Here is a 19,795-nt window from a genome sequence, read left to right as displayed (position 1 = left end):
TGGGGTTTTCTCAAGTTTTAACTAACTAAATAGGCAGTTTTAGGCATTTTTATAAGGCTTCAACTATTTGTGGGTTGTAGCTATTGGGGGGGTGTCTGATACCCATTTCCCACGAATACGGGGGAACCCTGTATAGCTTCATTGAAAGCAAACATTTCAAGCTTTCTTGGCAAAACATAGTAATGTACACATCAGTAAATCAAATAGATTTTCCAAATACATAGGGGTATGTGAACAAAGCAGCACTCACGTTTTCAAATGTATGTGTCATATTTTGCTTATTCACTTAGCAGAAATTGCATGATATTTTGAGTTAGTAGGCACTGAATGACAAATAAATTTTTAATTCCCAGTTTGATGTTAGTATATTCTGACAAATTTTTAATCAGCTTGTATTGTTAAGACCTTTGGTCTTAACAATAGAGCTAAAAGATTATCCTATTGCTAAGACCTCAGGTTTGTTAGCTATGAAAAATAAAAATTCATTAAAAATTTGTCATTTTAAATTACAAGTTTTTTGTTATTCAAATTTGAAATTTTGGTTTTGTTTTTATAAGGCATTCCTCTGAAATAACTACACACATGCTAATTACCCTTACAATACTCCATTTATCTGAAAGAAAAGAGTGTTCCTACACAATATACAAACCTTCTGTCCTTTACAATAGGAATTTCTTAAGGCATAGCCTGGACACGACCGCTGAATTCTTAAACAAGGTGGTTCAGTAGTTAACTATCGGTCCGGTTGTTGGTAGTCTCTCCGACCGGGTGTAAACATTCCAATTTGCTTTCGGCCGTCGTCGTGGAAAGACGTGTGTTCAATGCTCTCTGCCCAACTGTTGTTTAACCCTCTTACGCCGAAGCCCTAAAAACCAAAACGTCTCCCGTATGCCGAGGCGGGTTTGGAGTGAGCGCGGAAGCGGAAAAAATAATTTTGTCAAAAATTCACAGCGCACTTAGTTTTCAAGATTAAGAGTTCATTTTTGGCTCCTTTTTTGTCATTGCCTGAAGTTTAGTATGCAACCATCAGAAATGAAAAAAATATCATTATCATGTATAAATAATGCAATACATGGTAGCGACAAAAAAAAAATTCATACATAATTGTATTCAAATCGAGCTGTGCAAAAAACGGTAAAAGCGCAATCATTTTGATATATAACACATTGTAAAACGATCAAAGCAACACAGAAAAAATATTATCACAAAATGATGCATGAATTCGTAACGCGCGGACATAAAAAAATGTTTTTTTCAGAAATTCACCATAAATCTAAATATTGTTCTAGAGACTTTCAATTTGTTTCAAAATGAAGACAAATGATTGAATATTACAATACTGTAAGAGTTTTAGCTTAGAATTGCAGTTTTCAACCATTTCGGACGAGTTAAATTTGACCGAATGTCGAAATTTTTATAAATATATTTTTTATATGCAAATATTGCAAAAATGAGAAAAGCTACAACCTTCACATATTTTTTTTGTATTCTTCATGAATTTGCGCACATTTTCATATATAAAACTCTATAAAATGCCTAATATGAAAAGGAGCAAATATTACGAGAATTAGACATACACATTTCGGAGATTTGCGGCTGCGAATCGGCGCGCGGAGGGAAAGAAAGTTTTTTTTTTAAATTCACCATAAATCTAAATATTGTGCTAGAGACTTCCAATTTATTTCAAAATGAAGATAAATGACTGTATATTACTAGATTGTAAGAGTTTTAGCTTACAATTGCGTTTTTCGACTATTTCGGTAGAGTCAAAGTTGACCGAACGTAGTTTTTTTTCTATTTATCTTGATTTATATGCAAATATTTCAAAAAAGAGAGAAGCTACAACCTTCAATCATTTTTAGTTGTTATTTTACATGAAATTTCACACATTTTCATATATTAAACTTTATGTAACGGCTACTTTAATGGTGCAAAACATTTCGACAATCGCAAGAAAAAATTTCTGATTTTTTTCGGAAGTTACTGCGCGGACGTAAGGAAAATGTTTTTTTCTGGCTCAGCTCGTGTCGGCCTATGAAAGTATCCTTAATATCATTCTTTCTAGGTAAAATTAGCCTAAAATTACCAGAGAAAAACAAAATTAAGAAAATGTCAGTAAAACTGACTCGCTCACTCTTAAAAAGAATGTCGGTATGATAAAGGGGGGCGAGTGTTGGAACACTACCACGAGCCAAACACCAATTAGAACTTCCTATCAGAATCCCCCCAAGAGAGAGCTGATACCAACGGGCGATGCAGCCTCTACTACTACTACTAGAGGACGCCACGGACAGCAGCGCCCTAGCGGACATCCTTAAATTTTAGCGCTAGCGACAAGTCGCCATTTTCTTGGGCTCGTGCTTTATTGGATTTTATTCGTATATCTACGATGGAACGCTCTGCAATTGCCACGGCTAAGTTAAGTAACTCATAAGTAACATTTTACCTTAGTTTTATCTTCCGGGTACCAGTATTTTCCTCTTAATAGGTCATATACGGTTCCTCGGTTGTCTCGTGGCGGCCATGCCGCCTCGTAAGAATTCCCGGTCCTCCATACTGGGACTTCTTATACTTATGGGCTTACGTTATCACATTCATTGTTTTACATCGAGTTTTAGCTTAAGTTCAGCCCTCCTACCATTCTCTTAGCTTGGTATTTAGGCTATTATTATTATTTTCCGTCCCAGCATCCCGGCTCTTGCTCTACATCGGCTATCGCTGGCTCCGAGGTAGGCTCCTGTTTCTTGGAACAGTCTGCCTCCTCCTGGGCTTCTTTCTCTTTTACTAAAAGTGTCTCTTCCACCTTTCGATGTAATTTTATTTACTTATTTTTTAGGGTGTTAGGCTAGCCTAGGTGCTTGTTCCATGTATTGGTACAGCTTGGTTCACGTGGCCCTACCACGGTTGTGTTGCTCGCGGCCTAGGCCACTTGCGGTCACGTGTTCCATAGCACCTTACCCTGCCCCTTCCCTCCCTCTCTGATATAGGGAGGAGCTGGGGGACCCCTTGGTTGTTATGACAACCTCATCGCCTTCTCTCACACTTTCGGAGGTGTCCAGGGGTCCTCCCGCCAGCGGGGGGTATAGGGCGACCACTATGAGGTACCGGGTCTCCATGCGGGTAGTTGGTGAGGCGGGGAGGAGTAGGCCATCCCTCCCCCCCTCCTCGTCTCCCGCCGTGTTTCGCCGAGACCTTCCTCCTCCCCTCCCCAGTTGCTCAGCCACCTCCCTACGATACCGAAAGGAGCCTTCCGTTCAGGCAGCCGGGGCACCTTTGGTTATAGGTTACTGGCTCCGCTAGCGGGCAGGGTGGGCACTACGAGTGGTCGGTTGCTTGCCTACTATATCCTTATATCTCTCCCACTACCGGAAGGGAGCTTACCCTTACCTACGCACTCTTCTAGTAGACCGGGCGGAGAGAAGTTGTTTTATTTTTGTTATTTAAGGATATACCCTAATTATAAGATATTTTACAATGAATTGTGTGTTATTATTATTATTTTATCAACCATCCCTGCCATTTTCCGTCATGGTTTCCATTACCACCACTCCTAGTTGGTTGATTCTTGTGTTTCCGCCATCGGCGGAGCCATAGCCTATCTTCCAACCTGGTTACCACACGTATTTTGGCGGGGCTCTGGTTTTATCTAACTTTATCGCTCCGGCACCAGCGGAGCATATGTTAGGCTGTAAGTGTTTACTTGGTACTCATGTACTTTTTCACTTACAGGCTACCAACTGCCAGGTCCCAGCCTGTAATGCGACGCTTTACGACCCCTGTGGACATGACGAGTGCAGGTCTCACGCCCCTTGTCCACGTCGTTCAACGAGTTGATCGTCTGGCACCCTGAAGCCTGCGCCATATGCTACGACCTAGTCGGTCAGCTGGAGATGGGGTTGTAAGTCATTATAGACTTACTTATGATTTTACTAACAACTTCTAGTCGTAAGTTTGTTAACCCCGTTCCACAATTGGCAGCTAATCTCACCTTTCTTTCAGGCTAGCGGTGTGAGGGAAGTCGCCCTCGCCACCCTGAAAGCGTGGGTGGGCGGCGGTTTGGAAAAACGCCGCCAAGGGCCAGCCTACATTTTGGATAGGAAGCTGGCCATCCAGATCTTCCCCGCGGGCAAGTCGACGGGTTACGTCGACCCCTTGTCCGCTGCCCCACTGATAGCCTCCATCCAGCAAGACCTCCCAGCAAATCGTTTGGGGTCGTAGCTTCCCAGGAGTCGGTTCCGGACGTCGCTGCCCTGGACCTTAACCTAGAGCCATGGCGGTAGGTGGGGAGGATTTGTTGGTTGAGGTAGGTATGTCGGGCGCCAAGGTCTTTCCTTGGGCGCTCCTGGATCTTCTCCTGTCCCCACCCTCTTCTTCCGCTTCTTTCCAAGGCTTTGCGGGATCGAAGATCCCTATTCGCTCTCCCGCTCTCTCTGTACCTCCTAAGGAGAAGGGAAAGAGAGAACCGAAGACCTTATCTAAGTCGACTTCTAGGAAGTCGTCTTCGTCTTCTTCGGCTAGGAACGTCGTCGACTTCCTATGCCGATGCGGTGAAGGCAAAGCCGGGCTGCTTCCCAATCGAAGAGCTCCAGAAGCAAGGCTTCGAGGAGAAGGCTCGCACTCCCACCGAGTCACTGCCTTCTCCCGCCTCCGCTGCTTCCACTCCGGCCTCCGGCTATGCCGGCAGGGGTAGCAAGCACCAGCACCTGCGATCCCTCTACTGTCTCAGCAGGGGTGATGGAACAGGTGGGCGTGCTAGTAGGCTCCCTAAATCTCCTGCACTGGGAAACGCGGTTCGAGCAGATGTTTGCCCAATTGTCAAACAGTCTGTCTCAAACTGGACAGTCAATCCAGGATCTCTCTAATAGAATGAGAGAGAATGAGGACCGAGTAGCTGGGCTAGCTCAGGCTCCTCCCCCAGTCTCCCCTGCATCTAGCACGGGGATTCTTCAACTTCCACCTTATGACTCCTTGCCAGCTTTCTCTATGGAGAACCCATGGAGAGTAGCTGCCTACGCTCCATTCAAGGACGGAATGATTTCTATCCCGGAGTGTGGAACTCGAAGGATTGAGGACTTCGAGTTCTACCCTCCGGGTCTGACGCAGCCTTTCATCGGGTATGCTAGGCTGACGCCAACGGCTCTCACGAGAGAAGACAAAATCTCTAAGGAGTCAGTTCTTTACAGTAGAGATCACGCCCAGCGGGAATGGGTTCATTGCCTTGAGGACTGGGAGTGTACTAACACTAAAACTCCAGGCCTACAAGAGTCCCCTTCACTATTTTCGCGACGGAAGAGGAGGTCTCTCTTCCGTTCGCCACGAAATTGGTGGAGAAGTCTCTTCAGGCAGTCCTCAAGGATGAGCCCATTCCACAGTTGAGGGAGGCGGAGTCTACTTCTCCTCTCTTCCCCGCCTTCGGAGAATTGTGGGAAAACCTGCCAGCTACATTCACGCTGGGTAAACTCAAGCCGGACTGCGCCATGGACCAGTTCGGTGAGAAGTACCTAGGCTGCCGGATTCCCTAATCCAGGCAGAGTTCGATGCGCGAACTAGTTTGGCAGGTCCCTCAATTCCCTCATCATTACAGAAATGGCTGCTCTTTTTCCTACGCTACGAACCGCTGTTCACGATTCTGGCGAAATCTCAGTTTCAGACGGTTCTGACGGACGCTTTTGACTTCTTCCAGGCTAGGAGGAACTGCCGGAAGCATGTCCTACAAGAGTGCACAATCAGGCATGAGCCTAATAGACTCTTGGCTGCAAGCATGTGGGAGCGGATCTCTTCCCAGAGTCCGCAGTGAACGAGGTCCACCACGAAGCTGCTAGACTCAACCAGAGCCTTAGAGCTAGGTGGGGTATTTCCTCCAAAGAGGAAACAGGAATCCGTTCCCACTGCTGGCAAGAAACCAAAGAAGGCTGGTAAGAGGTTCCAGCTTATAAAAAACTCCAACAACAGCAGCAATTTGTGCAGGCAGTCCCAGTTACCCAACAGGGACAACCTTCCACCTCTAAACAGAACCAACCTTTCCTCCTGGTGCCCCAGCAATCTCAACCATCCACTTCCTACGCTATCTCGCCGGCCTTCAACCCTGCTTATGAGGCTCAAGGCTACTCTCAACCGAGAGGTAGGGCGAGAGGTTACTTTCGTCAGCGTGGCGCAGGAAGGGGCACGAGGAGTAGACAGTTCAGAGGAGGGCGTGGTGGCCAACCCGCCCATCAGCAATGAGGCTCCCCAGGTAGGAGGGAGGCTGTTCCTCTTCCGCCACAGGTGGGGGTTCAGCAATTGGGCACAGAGCATAGTGTCCAAAGGATTAGGCTGGAGTTGGATCAAAGATCCCCCTCCAATCAAATCATTTCATCAGGTACCGTCAAAGGAATTGATAGATTACGCGGAAGAACTCCTTCAGAAAGGAGCTATTGCGAGAGTCAAACATCTAAAATTTCAAGGGCGCTTATTCGCGTGCCAAAGAAAGACTCAAACAAAAAGAAAGAGTAATCTTAGACTTTGTTTCAAAGCTAAACTCTTTCATTCGCTGCGACAAGTTCAAGATGCTTACCTCTCGCAAGTAAGGACCTTACTTCCGCGTGGAGCCGTCACATGCTCCATCGATCTTACAGACGCATACTATCATATCCCTATAGCCAGGCACTTCCGCCCATTCCTAGGGATTCAGGCCCTAGGAAATCAGACATTCTCATTCAAAGTGATGCCCTTCGGTCTGAATGTAGCCCCGGCCCAGGGTATTCACAAAGATAGCAGAAGTGGTTGTACAACAATTGAGAGCTCAGGGAATCATGGTAGCGGCATACCTCGACGATTGGTTGATCTGGGCACCAACAGTCGAGGAATGTCTCGAAGCTACCAAAAAGGTAGTTCACTTTCTGGAACATCTGGGGTTCCGCAGATAAACAAAACGAAATCCAGACTTACTCCGGTAATCTCGTTTTCAGTGGCTAGGAATCCAATGGGATTTGTCTTCCCACAATCTATCAATTCCAGTGGCCAAACGGAAGGAAATAGCAAAATCTGTCAGGCAATTCCTCAAATGCAAACAAACGTCAAGAAGAAACCAGGAGAGAATCCTAGGGTCTCTTCAGTTTGCTTCGGTAACAGATATCCTTCTGAAAGCAAGGCTGAAAGATATAAATCGAATTTGGCGGTCAAAAGCAAACTCCAAATATCGAGACAAGTTGTCAGTAATTCCACAGATCCTTCGCAACCAACTACGGCCTTGGTCAAAAGTAAAGAACTTGCAAAGAAAGTACCCTTCAATATCCCCTCCCAGTGCTTAACCATCTTCCCACGGATGCATCCCTGTCCGGGTGGGGGGATACTCTCAGTTCAAACAGGTTCAGGGGACTTGGTCAGTTCAATTTCGCCAGCTCCACATAAACGTGTTGGAAGCAATGGCAGTATTTCTTACTCTGAAGAGACTGCTTCCCCCGAAGAAGTCTCATCTAAGGCTAGTTTTTGGACAGTGCAGTGGTAGTTCATTGCATCAACAGAGGAGGGTCCAAATCCAAAACATGTGAACCATGTCATGATAGCCATCTTTGCATTAGCAAACAACACAAATGGCATCTGTCTGCCACTCACCTGGCAGGAGTAAGAAATGTGATAGCAGACGCTCTGTCCCGTCAGTTCCTCTGGAATCAGAGTGGTCTCTGGACGTCGGGTCATTCCAGTGGGTAAGCCGGAGAGTCCCAGGTCTCCAAGTGGATCTCTTCGCCTCACAATGCGAACCACAAGCTCCCTTGCTATGTGGCCCCCAACCTGGACCCTCTGGCTTATGCCACGGACGCCCTGTCGTTAGATTGGAATCAGTGGAGGAGAATTTATGTTTTTCCTCCAGTGAATCTTCTCTTGAAAGTCCTAGACAAACTAAGGTCTTTCAGAGGGATAGTAGCTCTGATTGCACCGGACTGGGCCCCCAAGAGCAACTGGTATCCTCTCTCTTGAATTGGGTCTCCGACCTCAACGGATCCCCAATCCCAAACTATCACAATCAGTACAAATGAGGACTGTGTTCGCTTCCTCAGGAACTCTCCAGACACCTAACTTTATGGACTTCATGAAGTTTGCGGCTAATAAAGATGCTGACATTGATCCACAGAATATTCTCTTCCTAGAATCAGATAAGAGAGAGATCAACCATTAGACAATATGACTCAGCTGTTAAAAAATTAGCATCTTTCTTGAGAGAATCGAACACTACAACCATGACAGTTTAATTTGGCTATATCCTTTTTCAGATCCTTATTTGAAAAAGGCTTTAGCATCTCGCACGATTACCACTCATAAATCGGCTTTGAAGAAAATCTTTCAAGTAGGTTTTCAGATAGATTTGACTGAATCTTATTTCACATCTATCCCTAAAGCCTGTGCTAGACTTAGACCTTCCCAGAGGCCTACTACAGTTTCATGGTTCTTAAATGACGTCCTCAAACTAGCTTCAGATACTGACAACTCATCTTGTACATTCATAATGCTCCTGAGGAAGACATTATTCTTATTAAGCCTAGCCTCAGGAGCTAGAATTTCAGAACTGTCGGCTCTATCCAGGGATGCGGGTCATGTGGAATTCCTCCATCAGGAGAAGTTCTACTTGCTCCGGATCGTAGCTTTTTAGCCAAAAAGAAGATCCTCTTGCAAGGTGGCCCCTTGGAAGGTTATCCCACTTCCACAGGATCCTTCTCTCTGCCCAGTATCAAACTCTTAGAGCCTTTCTATCTCGTACTTCTTCTAGATCCTCAGGTGCTCTCCTTCATGAAGAAAAAGGTGGTACTTTATCAGTTAAAGGCATTAGACAGCAAATCCTTTACTTCATTAAACAAGCCAACCCTGAGTCATTCCCAAAAGCACATGATATCAGGGGAGTAGCCACCTCAATTAATTATTTCCAACATATGAACTTTGAGGATCTTAGAAAGTATACTGGATTGGAAATCCCCGACAGTCTTTAAACGCATTATTTAAAGTCCTTGAATCTTTAAAGTTTTTCAGCAGTAGCAGCGGGGAAACATAGTTTCCCCTGATACTGTTTAGTAGTTGTAGTATAGATCCAGGTCTCCTTTCTACCTACATCAACCAACATGCCTCACCCTATCGTCAGGCTACTCAAACATCATAGCCACTTAGCCGTTGTATCATATAGTGGATTGTCCCTTAGTTTTTTTTGTTTTTTCTAGGGACATCCACATTTGTACTGATAATGTACTTCAGTGTACTACCCTTATTTTTATGCTAGGGTAGTACACAATATGTTTGTATATATTCACCATTTTATGTTAATGATGAACTTCAGTCACAATGTGTTTGTATATATTTTGGAATATTTGTATTGATGATGGATTTCAGTGTACCCTACCCTTATTTTTATGCTAGGGTAGGACACATGGTGTATATATTTTATAATTTTGTATTTTTGTTAAGTAAAGTCCCAATTTTTCCTTATTTTACATGCATCTTTGTAATTTACTTTAATTACCATTTAAGTACTTTAAGATTACTAACATTTTATTATTTTACTGTTAAAACAAGTTGTTTAAGTGCTGTAATTTTGTATGCTGTAATTGATTTACTTATATTATATCCATCATTTTAAATTGTTTTTCATTGTTCCCTTTTCCATCTTCGTCTGTTTCTCTGGTACTCTTTCATAGGCCGACACGAGCTGAGCCCAGAAAAGGGATTTTGACGAAGGAAAAATCTATTTCTGGGTGATTGGCTCGTGTCGCCCTATGAAACCCCCCCTTTTTATAGTTTGTTTTCCCCCCCTTGCAGGACAAGATGTATTTACTGTTTTATTTAAGGATGTCCGCTAGGGGCGCTGCTGTCCGTGGCGTCCTCTAGTAGTAGTAGTAGAGGCTGCATCGCCCGTTGGTATCAGCTCTCTCTTGGGGGATTCTGATAGGAAGTTCTAATTGGTGTTTGGCTCGTGGTAGTGTTCCACACTCGCCCCTTTATCATACCGACACTTCTTTTTTAAGAGTGAGCGAGTCAGTTTTACTGACATTTTCTTAATTTTGTTTTTCTCTGGTAATTTTAGGCTAATTTTACCTAGAAAGAATGATATTAAGGATACTTTCATAGGGCGACACGAGCCAATCACCCAGAATAGATTTTTTCCTTCGTCAAAATCCCTTTTTTTTTTCATAAATTCACCATAAATCAAAATATTGTGCTAGAGACTTCCAATTTGTTGCAAAATTAAGGTAAATGATTGAATATTACTAGAATATAAGAGTTTTGAACTTACAATTTTCGGTTAGAGTCCCCAAAGTTGACTGAAGGTTGAAATTTTTGCACTTATCATTATTTATATGAAAATATTTCAAAACAACTGATAAAAGCTACAACCATGGGTTGTTTTTAGTTGTATTGTACATGAAATTGCCTACATCCACCATATATAAAACTTTATGTAACGGCAAATTTAAAATGGTGCAAAAACATTAGGACAATTGCACGAAAAAAATTTATCGGAAGAGTTACCGCGCGGACGTAAGGAAAAAGTTTTTTCATAAATTCACCATAAACTCGAAATATTGTGCTAGAGACGTCCAATTTTGGTTTCAAAATGAAGGCAAATGATTGAATATTACAAAAGAATATAAGAGATTTAACTACAATTTTCGTTTTTCGACCATTTCTTGGTTAGAGTCAAAGTTTGACCGAAGGAGGTTGAAATTTTGGCACATCGTTATTTATATGAAAATATTTCAAAACTGATAAAAGCTACAATCATGAGTATTTTTTTGTTGTATTTTACATGAAATTGCACACATTTTCATATATAATACTTCATGTAACGGATAATTTAAAATGGTGCAAAAGTTATGTCAAAGTGACGAAATAATTTTTGAGATGTGTCACTGATACTTTTTAGTGCAATAAGAAAGAAATTCGCGCTTGCGCGCCTGCGTAACGATTGTAAACAAAACAACGCCTTGATCCGAGAACTCCCAGCATCCCCCAAGGCGCGTGATTCAAAAGTTTTCGGCATACGGGAGACATTTTGACTCGACGTTTAATAGTACGTCCAATCGGCGTAAGAGGGTTAAGCTGTCTTCTTGATCTTCTATCCTGGTGGAATTTTATTATGCATAATCAGCAAACCCTGGATTTACAGCCTTTGCTGCCCTCTAACCCAGCCGGTGCTGCCCTGGAGTAGATGACAAGAAGTGCAGAAAGATCCGCATCTCGTTCAAGGTAGATCCTCACTCCCTTTGTGCTTCATGCCAAGGGCGTGAATGTAATGGAGATATAATGTGTGCAGAGTGTTTCTTGTGGTCCGCTGCCTAGTAGGGTAGTTTGCAGGGAGAAAGAGGTATTTAAGGAAACCCAAAACCATGGTGGGGAGTAATACGCCACCAACCACTCCAAATATTGCAAAGCCATCTTCCTCATTCTTCTCTCCCAGCAATCGCCCTGTATTTTCTGCCACCTCTTCAGGGAGCCCTCTCTCCACTTCCTCCTTCGATGAGTCGGGGGGCGTTGCGGCCTTGGACCTATGTAATGCTCCTCTTAGGGTCTCTGCTCGCCCTAAAGGTCTTTCTTCAGAGTGAGGAATGACTCTCCCTAACCCGACTTTTGCTTCTGCAAGGGAGGTGTCGGGACTAGGCCACCCTTGGTCTTCCCTTGGACTCGTGGGTGCCCCCTCAGTAAAAGCGCTGCTTGCTCATCTCATCTGTGCTTCCAGCAGTGCTGCTACCCACTCCGTAGTCACCACCACCACGGCTACCGACTTCCAGCCGGTTAGTACGCGCCTCCACACCTGGTGTGGGCACATCAACCCATGAGTGTGACATCTTCCTTGGTTGGAAGGCAACATCTGCAGTCATCCAACATACCGATGCCTCCTCCTCCTCCTGGTTTCGGGATGCCATTGTTGACAGTGTCGAGGTTCTCAGCCCCTCCCTTGTCAGCTGTGGATATGCCAGCCTCAGAACACAAACCAGTGCCCTGCCCTGTTTGTGCACCTGTATCTGTTGCTGGCCCTGCTCCTGCACCTAAACCTGTATAACCTTGACAACAATCCTGCAGAAGCTGTCGAAAAAGAGATTTAGGAAGGTGTTGTTGTCTTCATCTTCGTCGTCGTCATCATCTGCCGCCTTATCACCCCCTTTGAAGGATTCACAACCTAAGAAGAGGAAGGTGGCCTCTCCGCCCCCTAAGAAGTCTCGCCTCAAGGCTTCTAAGGGTCTGCGTCCTCCCTCCTGGAGGAAGGCAGTTGGCTTTCTCATTGGCTCCGAAACTACTTTGGAAAAGGGAACTGAGACTCCGCCTTCAGGGGCCAGGGTCTCGGAAGCCTCTGGAGCACAAACTAAGGTTGTTAACCCTCCCGGTCCCTAGTTCCAAAGGTGCAGCCAGTGGGACCGGGGCCGTGTCAGAGACTCATTCATGAGTTTCTCTGAATGTACAACCTCCAAAGGGTAGTCTTACATCTACTGTCATGAACGTGTAGTCAACTCCTATTCATGACAGTGGCACGGCTCGGACACCACCAGCGAAGACCAAGCCTGGTTCTTCGTCAGGAGCCATGGTTGATGCCTTTGTCCCCCGGGATAGAGCATCGGGAGCGGCTAAGAGGAGGTCCCCTGTATAGTCCTCTTCGCTAGGGGCTTCAGCCCCAAAGAGTACTGGGATGCGTCGTGAGGATGATGCTCGGTCTCGCCAGGCGAGTTGCGTCACTGCAGCGCTGCTACCAGTCCTGCTACAGCATTCTCCTTGGGACAGCGCATCGTCTTTACTATCGCGCTCTCCTAGACCCACACACTTGTCACCACCGCGGGTTGGTGAAAGGGTGCGGCTCACTCCCCCCCAGCAGCAGCTCTGCTAGGACGAGCGAGAGCATCCAATCCACCTCTCCTATTCCCTCTACTTCCTTGGGCTACACCGGGAGGGACAAGGTGAATATAGGTAGTCCTTGGTTCCACACACCATAAGCATCATGGCGCTCAATAAGAATCCTTATGGTGCCAATAACCAGAACTCGTCCCATTATGGTGCTAGAGAAGCACCATAAAACCAGATCGCCGATAACTGAGTCCGCCAATAACCGAGTCCACCGATAACCAGGGACTGCCTGTAGTAGGAATCCTGAACAGCCCTATCCATGGGATTCGGTAGCAGCGGCCTACGTTCCTGGGGATTTAGGACCCCATCAAACATGCTAAAGTCGTTGAGGATGGATCTAAGTGGTCTGGCGTGGTTCTCCCTCATGGGGGAGTAGATCCAGGGAAATGATTCCTGGAAGGACTGGATGGTCCTTTGCCAAGGGATTTGGACACCCCTGAGATACAGAGGACCTTTGCGGAGTTTGTTGCACTGATACATCAGCATAACAATCTCGGGGTAGCAGCTGCGACCTCCTCTACTGGAGATTGCCCCTCCTGCCTCAAATCTTTTTTGGGAACGCAAAAGGGAACCCAAGGCTTTAATGGGACTTCCGTGGTCAGCCTTGGCTGATGGAGTGTTTGATCAAAAGAATAATCTTGTCTCAGGACAAGGTCCAACTGATCGGATAGACTGCTTCCTCCTGACTAGCAAGATTATTTTTCTCTCACAGCAGGAGGCAGCAACGTTGGAAGCCACCACCATGGCGGCTCTCCAAACAGTCTCCTGGCTGGACCTGTGGTCTTTCGCAGTGGGATGACAACAAGGACCGGCTTGTTCACCAGGCAGTAGTGAAGGCTTCTGTGCCTGCACATTCCACTGCGGCTAGACCTTCAAGTCTGGCTAGTTCTTCTTCGGCCCAAAGAAGTCCTCTGCTTCTAAGGGATCTCAAGGAATGACCCAGCCTTCTTCTTTCTCTTCGAAGGGAGCACCGTCACACCCCTTTCAGCCAACCTTGCCTTCGGGTAAGGGTAAGAAGGGGAAATGCTAGGGTCGGCTTTCCCCTCCAGCTGCTGGTATGTGTGGGTGGGGGGGGGTTGCCTATCGAGCCATTGGGCAGCTTGGCAGTGATATGGAGCAGATTTAGGTAGTGGATGTCCTTCAGGATGGTTATCTACTCCCCTTCAAGTCTCTGCCACCTCTCACCAACCGCTCTGTCCATCTTCTTTCCTACGTAGTGGGATCAATGAAACATCTAGCACTAGTAGAAGTGCAGAAGATACTGAGCAAGGGTGCTGTGAAAGTCGTGTTGGACTGCTCTCCCAGGTTCTACAGCCGAGTCTTTCTCGTAGAGAAGACTTCGGCGGGTTGGAGACCAGTCATAGACCTTTCTCTCCTGAACCGATTCGTTCGCCAGACTCAGTTCAAGATGGAGACAGTACATTCAGTGTTGGCATCTATCAGGGAGAACGACTTCGTGCTTACAGTGGACCTGAAGGATGCATATTTCCAAATATCCATTCATCGGTCATCCCGCAAGTACCGGTCTTCCAGTTCAAGGCACTATGCTTCAGACTTTCGACTGCTCCCCAGGTGTTCATGAGAGTGTTCAACCTGGTCTCGGCTTGGGCACATTCGGACAGGATTCTTCTTTTGAGGTATCTCAATGATTGGTTGGTCATGGCAAGCTCCTGCTTGTAGTACAGGACAGGGATCGCCTTCTCAAGTTTTGTCAGGATCTAGGGATCTTGATAAATCTGGAGAAGTCTGATCTCGAACCCAAGTAATAGGACGTTGTATCTGGGCATGCTGATAGACACGGTATCAGCAAGGGTCTTCTCCTTGGACTCTCATATCAGCAGGCTCAGAGAGGCATTGCAGCTGTTCCTATCAAGACGAGAACGACCTGCTCAGCTCTGGCAAGTCGTGATTGGTTACCCGTCATCATTGGAGAAGCTGGTCCCTCATGGGCGTCTTCACCTTCGGTCTCTCTAGTGGAGACTGAGGGAGTAGTATTGGTTCCAGTCTCAGGATCTTCAGCCTGTCCTCATTCCTCTCTCGCAGGAAGGGAAGACTTGGATTGGTGGCTAGACGATGGGAACCTCATCGTAGGAGTGGATCTGTCCACTCTCCCTCCAGACATGCTCCTGTTTTCAGAAACATCGAACGAGGGATGGGGCGCACACTTGGAGGAGTTGCTGACTGCAGGAGTGTGGAACCTTCATGACAGGCACCTTCATATCAACGTCCTGAAACTCAAGGCAGCCTTCCTGGCCCTCCATGAGTTCCAGGAACGAGTGATGGGACACACTGTGGTGTTGATGACCGACAACACCACAGTTGTGGCATATGTCAACAAGCAAGGGGGACTTGCCTCTCTTGAGCTATCCCAGTTGACAATGTAGGTGCACAAGTGGGCAATAGCTCACTCGGTAGAGCTGTCAGCCAGGTACATTCCAGGCAAGAGGAATGTAGTGGCAGACAAGCTCAGCCGCCAGAATCAGGTGATAGGAACCGAATGGTCCCTACACCAGGACATAGCAGAAAGGCTCTTCAGCCTTTGGGGGCGTCCAGTCATAGACTTGTTCGCCACCCAGTTCAACAGGAAGGTGGAAATCTTCTGCTCCGTTGTTCCAGACCCATGGGCAGCTGCAGAGGATGCGTTCCAACACCCGTGAGACAACCTAGAAGTCTACGCCTTTCCCCCGTTCTTCCTGATTTGAGTTGTGATCAGCAGGATGCGGATCACGTAGAATCTTCTAATGATTCTGATAGCACCCAAATGGCCCCAGGCTGTTTGGTATCCTGACCTCTTGGCTCTTCTTTCCGAGGTACCTAGAGAGATCCCCATGGCAGAACCTGCTGTGTCAGCTGCACATTGAACAGTATCACCAATCAGTAGAGTCCCTGTGTCTTCACGGCTGGAGGTTATCCACCATCTCTTGCGAGCGAGAGGCTTTTCTCGTTGAGCAGCAACAGAGATGGCAGGATACCTCAGACAGTCCTCTGCAGCAGTATACCAGGGAAAGTGGGCCATCTTCTGTGGTTGGTGTTGCAGACAGGGTATCTCTTCGGTCAGAGCCAGCCTTCAGCAGGTCGTGGACTTCCTAGTCTACCTTCGCAGAGAGAAGCGCCTCTCTGTTTCAGCCGCAAAGGGCTATAGGACTGCATTGGCCTTGGTCCTAAAGCTGAATGGTTTGGATATCTCATCTTCCTTCGAGATATTCCTTCTCACAAAGAGCTTCGAGAGGTCTTGCCCACCCAGGGATCTCAGGCCTCCTGCGTGGGATGTGACTCTCTTACTGCAGAGCCTGACTCATGCCCCGTACGAGCCACTTCAAGACTCATCAGACAGGGATCTGACCCCTCAGGACCTTCTGTCTTATTGGTCCTGGCATCGGTGAAGAGAGTAGGCGAACTGCATGGTCTTTCTTTCGATGTTAAACACTCAAGAGGTTGGGGATCGGTTACTCTCGACTTCATCCAGGTTTCGTAACAAAGACTCAGAATCCATCGTTCCATGATGCTAGGTTCAAGTCCTTCTCCATCCCCTCCCTGAGTGACTTTGTTGGTGATGATCCAGACAAGATGCTATTTTGCCTGGTTAGAGTGCTACGTTGCTATCTGAAGAGGACTCGCCATCTCCGTTCTGAGTGTCGACTACTCTTCGTTAGCACCAGTGATTCCAAGAAAGAGGTGTCCAAGGACACTGTCTCTTTCTGGTTTCGTGCGACGATCAGGAAGGCGTACTTTGCTGCTGGCAACGACACGGGTACACTTCGTCTGAGAGTTAACGAGGTCAGGGGCATTGCCCCGTCCCTCACATTCCATAAGACCCTGTCGGTTCAACTGGTCTTGAAGGCGGGGGCTCTGGACAAGCCAGACCACCTTCACCTCTCATTACCTTCGGGATTTTGCCCACAGGTCCTTGGACACATTTTCCTTACGACCAATGGTGGCTGCTCAACAAGTTGTGTAGCTTACCCAGCTTCTCTAACAGGACAGTCGCATCTCGTCTTGTATGGTATGATTGAGTATGAATGCAGAGTGAGTGGCTGTCCTTCATCCCTTTCATCTTACTCTTTCCCTCCGGGTAAAGAGTAATACGGACCGTACATGCTGGACTGAGCATAGATGCAGGTAAGACACTCCTTAGAGTAACCAATCTATTCCTTTTGTTAGAAATAGATGCAAATATCCACCCCTTCCCTTACAAGGCAAGGAAGGGGCCCTTGACATAAGACAAACCCATAACCTGTATTTGCCTGATTGTCTTCGACATATGGTTCTTCGCTTTCCCATAAGGGCAACTCGCATCTCTCCCTCATGATAAAAGCCCAGAAGACTGACTCTGATCTCACAGTTCCATAACTCCGATCAGGTGCCAGTGGCTGGATCCTCTTCCTTGCTCTAACGACCAGGAGAGAAACCCAGGTAGGCTGAACCCCAGTCAGTTTACTGGAGCTCACTCAGATTCCTCCCACCAATCAGTGAGTTTTCTTATTGGAAAGGACCAATGGTTTGTATATCGTGGAGGAACAAATCACAATTTTTGAAAGTAAATTGTATTTTTCCCAACTATACAAACCTAGGTCCTTTACACTTAGTGCCCACCTCATGCCACCCCTCAATCTGTTACCCGAGCCAAAAGCAAATTGGAATGTTTACATCCGGTCGGAGAGACTACCAACAACCCGACCGGTTGTTAACTACCGAACTGCCTTGTTAAAGAATTCAGCGGCTGTGTCCAGGCTACACCTAAAGTAATTCCTATTGTAAAGGACCTAGGTTTGTATAGTTAGGAAAAATACAATTTACTTTCAAAAATTGTGATATTAGGAGTTTAGCATATGGGTGAAATGGGAACTTGAATATTTAACATGCATTGTATTAATCATTGACTTTCAGTATGAAATAGGGTTTATATGATACAGTATACAATAATTATTTGAGGTGTATCAAATCCAGTGCATAGATGCTTAATATGTTGACATACTACTAACATTAACGTTACCAAACTTACAAAATTTATATTTTTCACCATGGATATATAACAGTAAGATTTATTTTTATTAATTCCGGCATTCCCTGTAGGTGAATATTTTTGTCAGTTACCTGGTAAAACTATTTAATCAGTTGGTCTTAATAATAATACAGTACTGATAATAATGAAAAATTATAACAATATAATGATTAATGGTTTCCATGGGATATTACATTTAAATATATTGGTACATACTTTTTCCATAATACACAAACTACCACCATCTCCTTCCATTACTGTGGGTAATGGAAATGGACACAGTGATGGATGGTATAAGCCCTACATAAGTAGTACATGCGCCCCTTGTAAAAATGTGTCCATCATTATTTATACTTATAGTTTTTGTCTATTTTTAACTTATAATTTGTGTAAAAAGCTTACAATACATATATGCACACAATGAAGTTAATGTCTGTATTATTATATCCTCAGTAAACTGTGTGAAGAGTTAAGAGCATCAGTTGCTGAGCTTACAGAGCGGTTGAGTGTTAAGACGAAAGACTATGAACAACTTGGGACTCAGCTGGCAGATACTAAAAGTCAGCTTGCCATGGCACAGCTTCATGTACAACAGGTAATCATCATCATCATCATCGCCATAGAGATGATTTTGCATTGTACCGAGATGGCACACTGTAGATGGTACTGAAGGTGCTTTTCAGCAGCCCTTTAACACCAACTACAGTGGACTCCCGTGTTCACGGACTCATGTATTCGCAGATTTCTCTATAGACCATATCTACCCATTATTCACGGGAAATTCGCATATTCATCGTATTTTTCTATGAGAAATATCCTCAAATTCCTGTTTTTTTTTTATCTATCTCATAAAATGCACTTTTTGTGATAAAACTTAAAAAAAGGGGTATAAACATTTTTGTTGGCTTTCTCTTGAGTTTTAACTAACCAAAGATGAAGTTGTAAGCATTTTTATAGGGGTTTCAAATATTTGCAGAGTCTAGCTATTCGCAGGGGGGCCTGGTATGCATCCCCTTCGAATACAGGGGGATAAACTGTACAGTGGATCCCCCGTATTCGTGTTCTCCAGATTCGTGAACTCACACATTCGCGGATTTCTCTTGGGAACGTTTCCCTGCATTATTCGTGGAAAATTTGTGCATTCGCTGTATTTTTCTATGATAAATTTCCACAAATTCCTGATTTTTTTTATGAATTTCATCATAAAATGTACTTTTTGTGATAAAATTATTAAAAAAACCAAGCATGAAAATTTTTAGTGGGTTTTTCTTGAGTTTTAACCAACAAAATAGGCTGTTTTTAGCGTATTTATAGGGGTTCCAAACATTTGCGGGTTTAACTATTCACGGGCGGGGTCTGGTACGCATCCCTCGCGAATATGGGGGGACCACTGTATATTGCTTTGTATTTATTTTTCATCAGTTCCCTTTTTTCTCCTCTTTCTTAGCCATCCAACTTCAGCTTCACTTGTTCCAGTTTCATTTCTCATTTAAGAACAACTTAGCAATATAAAATAGGTTAAGTGACTTTGTTGTCTTGTGAAATATGTTACATATACGTATATACAGGACATTATTTATAGTGCTGTAATCATCGTCATTGATATATGAATTACCCTATGTGAAATTGACGATTTTAACTGTACCATTAATGTTTTTATCTCAGATTTTCCCTTTCTGGGGTTAGATGTAAAATGAGCTCTATCATCTGATGTCCAACTTGTGCACCTAACTGATCTAGGTCTTTATTTGCACCCCTTCTCCACAGTGATCGTAGTCTTGTTGCAGGTCTTCATCTTTCTTCATCTGTAGCTACTACTGTTTGTATTAACTGTTTCTCACCCAATTTTATTGTCCAACATGTCTCAGTCATTTTCCAGCTTAAGGTTATCCCATTTTTTCCTAATGTATTCCATATTTGTAATAGTACAGGTACACA

General features: G+C 45.0%; 1 protein-coding gene across 1 annotated transcript in view; it reads left to right on the top strand.

Annotated features, from left to right (window-relative positions):
- The window catches only part of LOC135195676 (golgin subfamily A member 2-like), a 212,058-nt gene that overhangs the window by 82,364 nt on the left and 109,899 nt on the right, over positions 1-19,795 (top strand). The window contains exon 7 of the mRNA XM_064222066.1: positions 18,311-18,452. Coding sequence (XP_064078136.1) covers positions 18,311-18,452 — 142 coding nt within the window. The remainder of the gene's footprint in view (positions 1-18,310; positions 18,453-19,795) is intronic.

The sequence above is a fragment of the Macrobrachium nipponense genome, chromosome 16, assembly GCF_015104395.2.
Source record: "Macrobrachium nipponense isolate FS-2020 chromosome 16, ASM1510439v2, whole genome shotgun sequence".
NCBI lineage: Eukaryota > Metazoa > Arthropoda > Malacostraca > Decapoda > Palaemonidae > Macrobrachium > Macrobrachium nipponense.
Note: the sequence above shows the minus strand (reverse complement) of the source record. Positions and strands in the feature narration are given on the sequence as shown.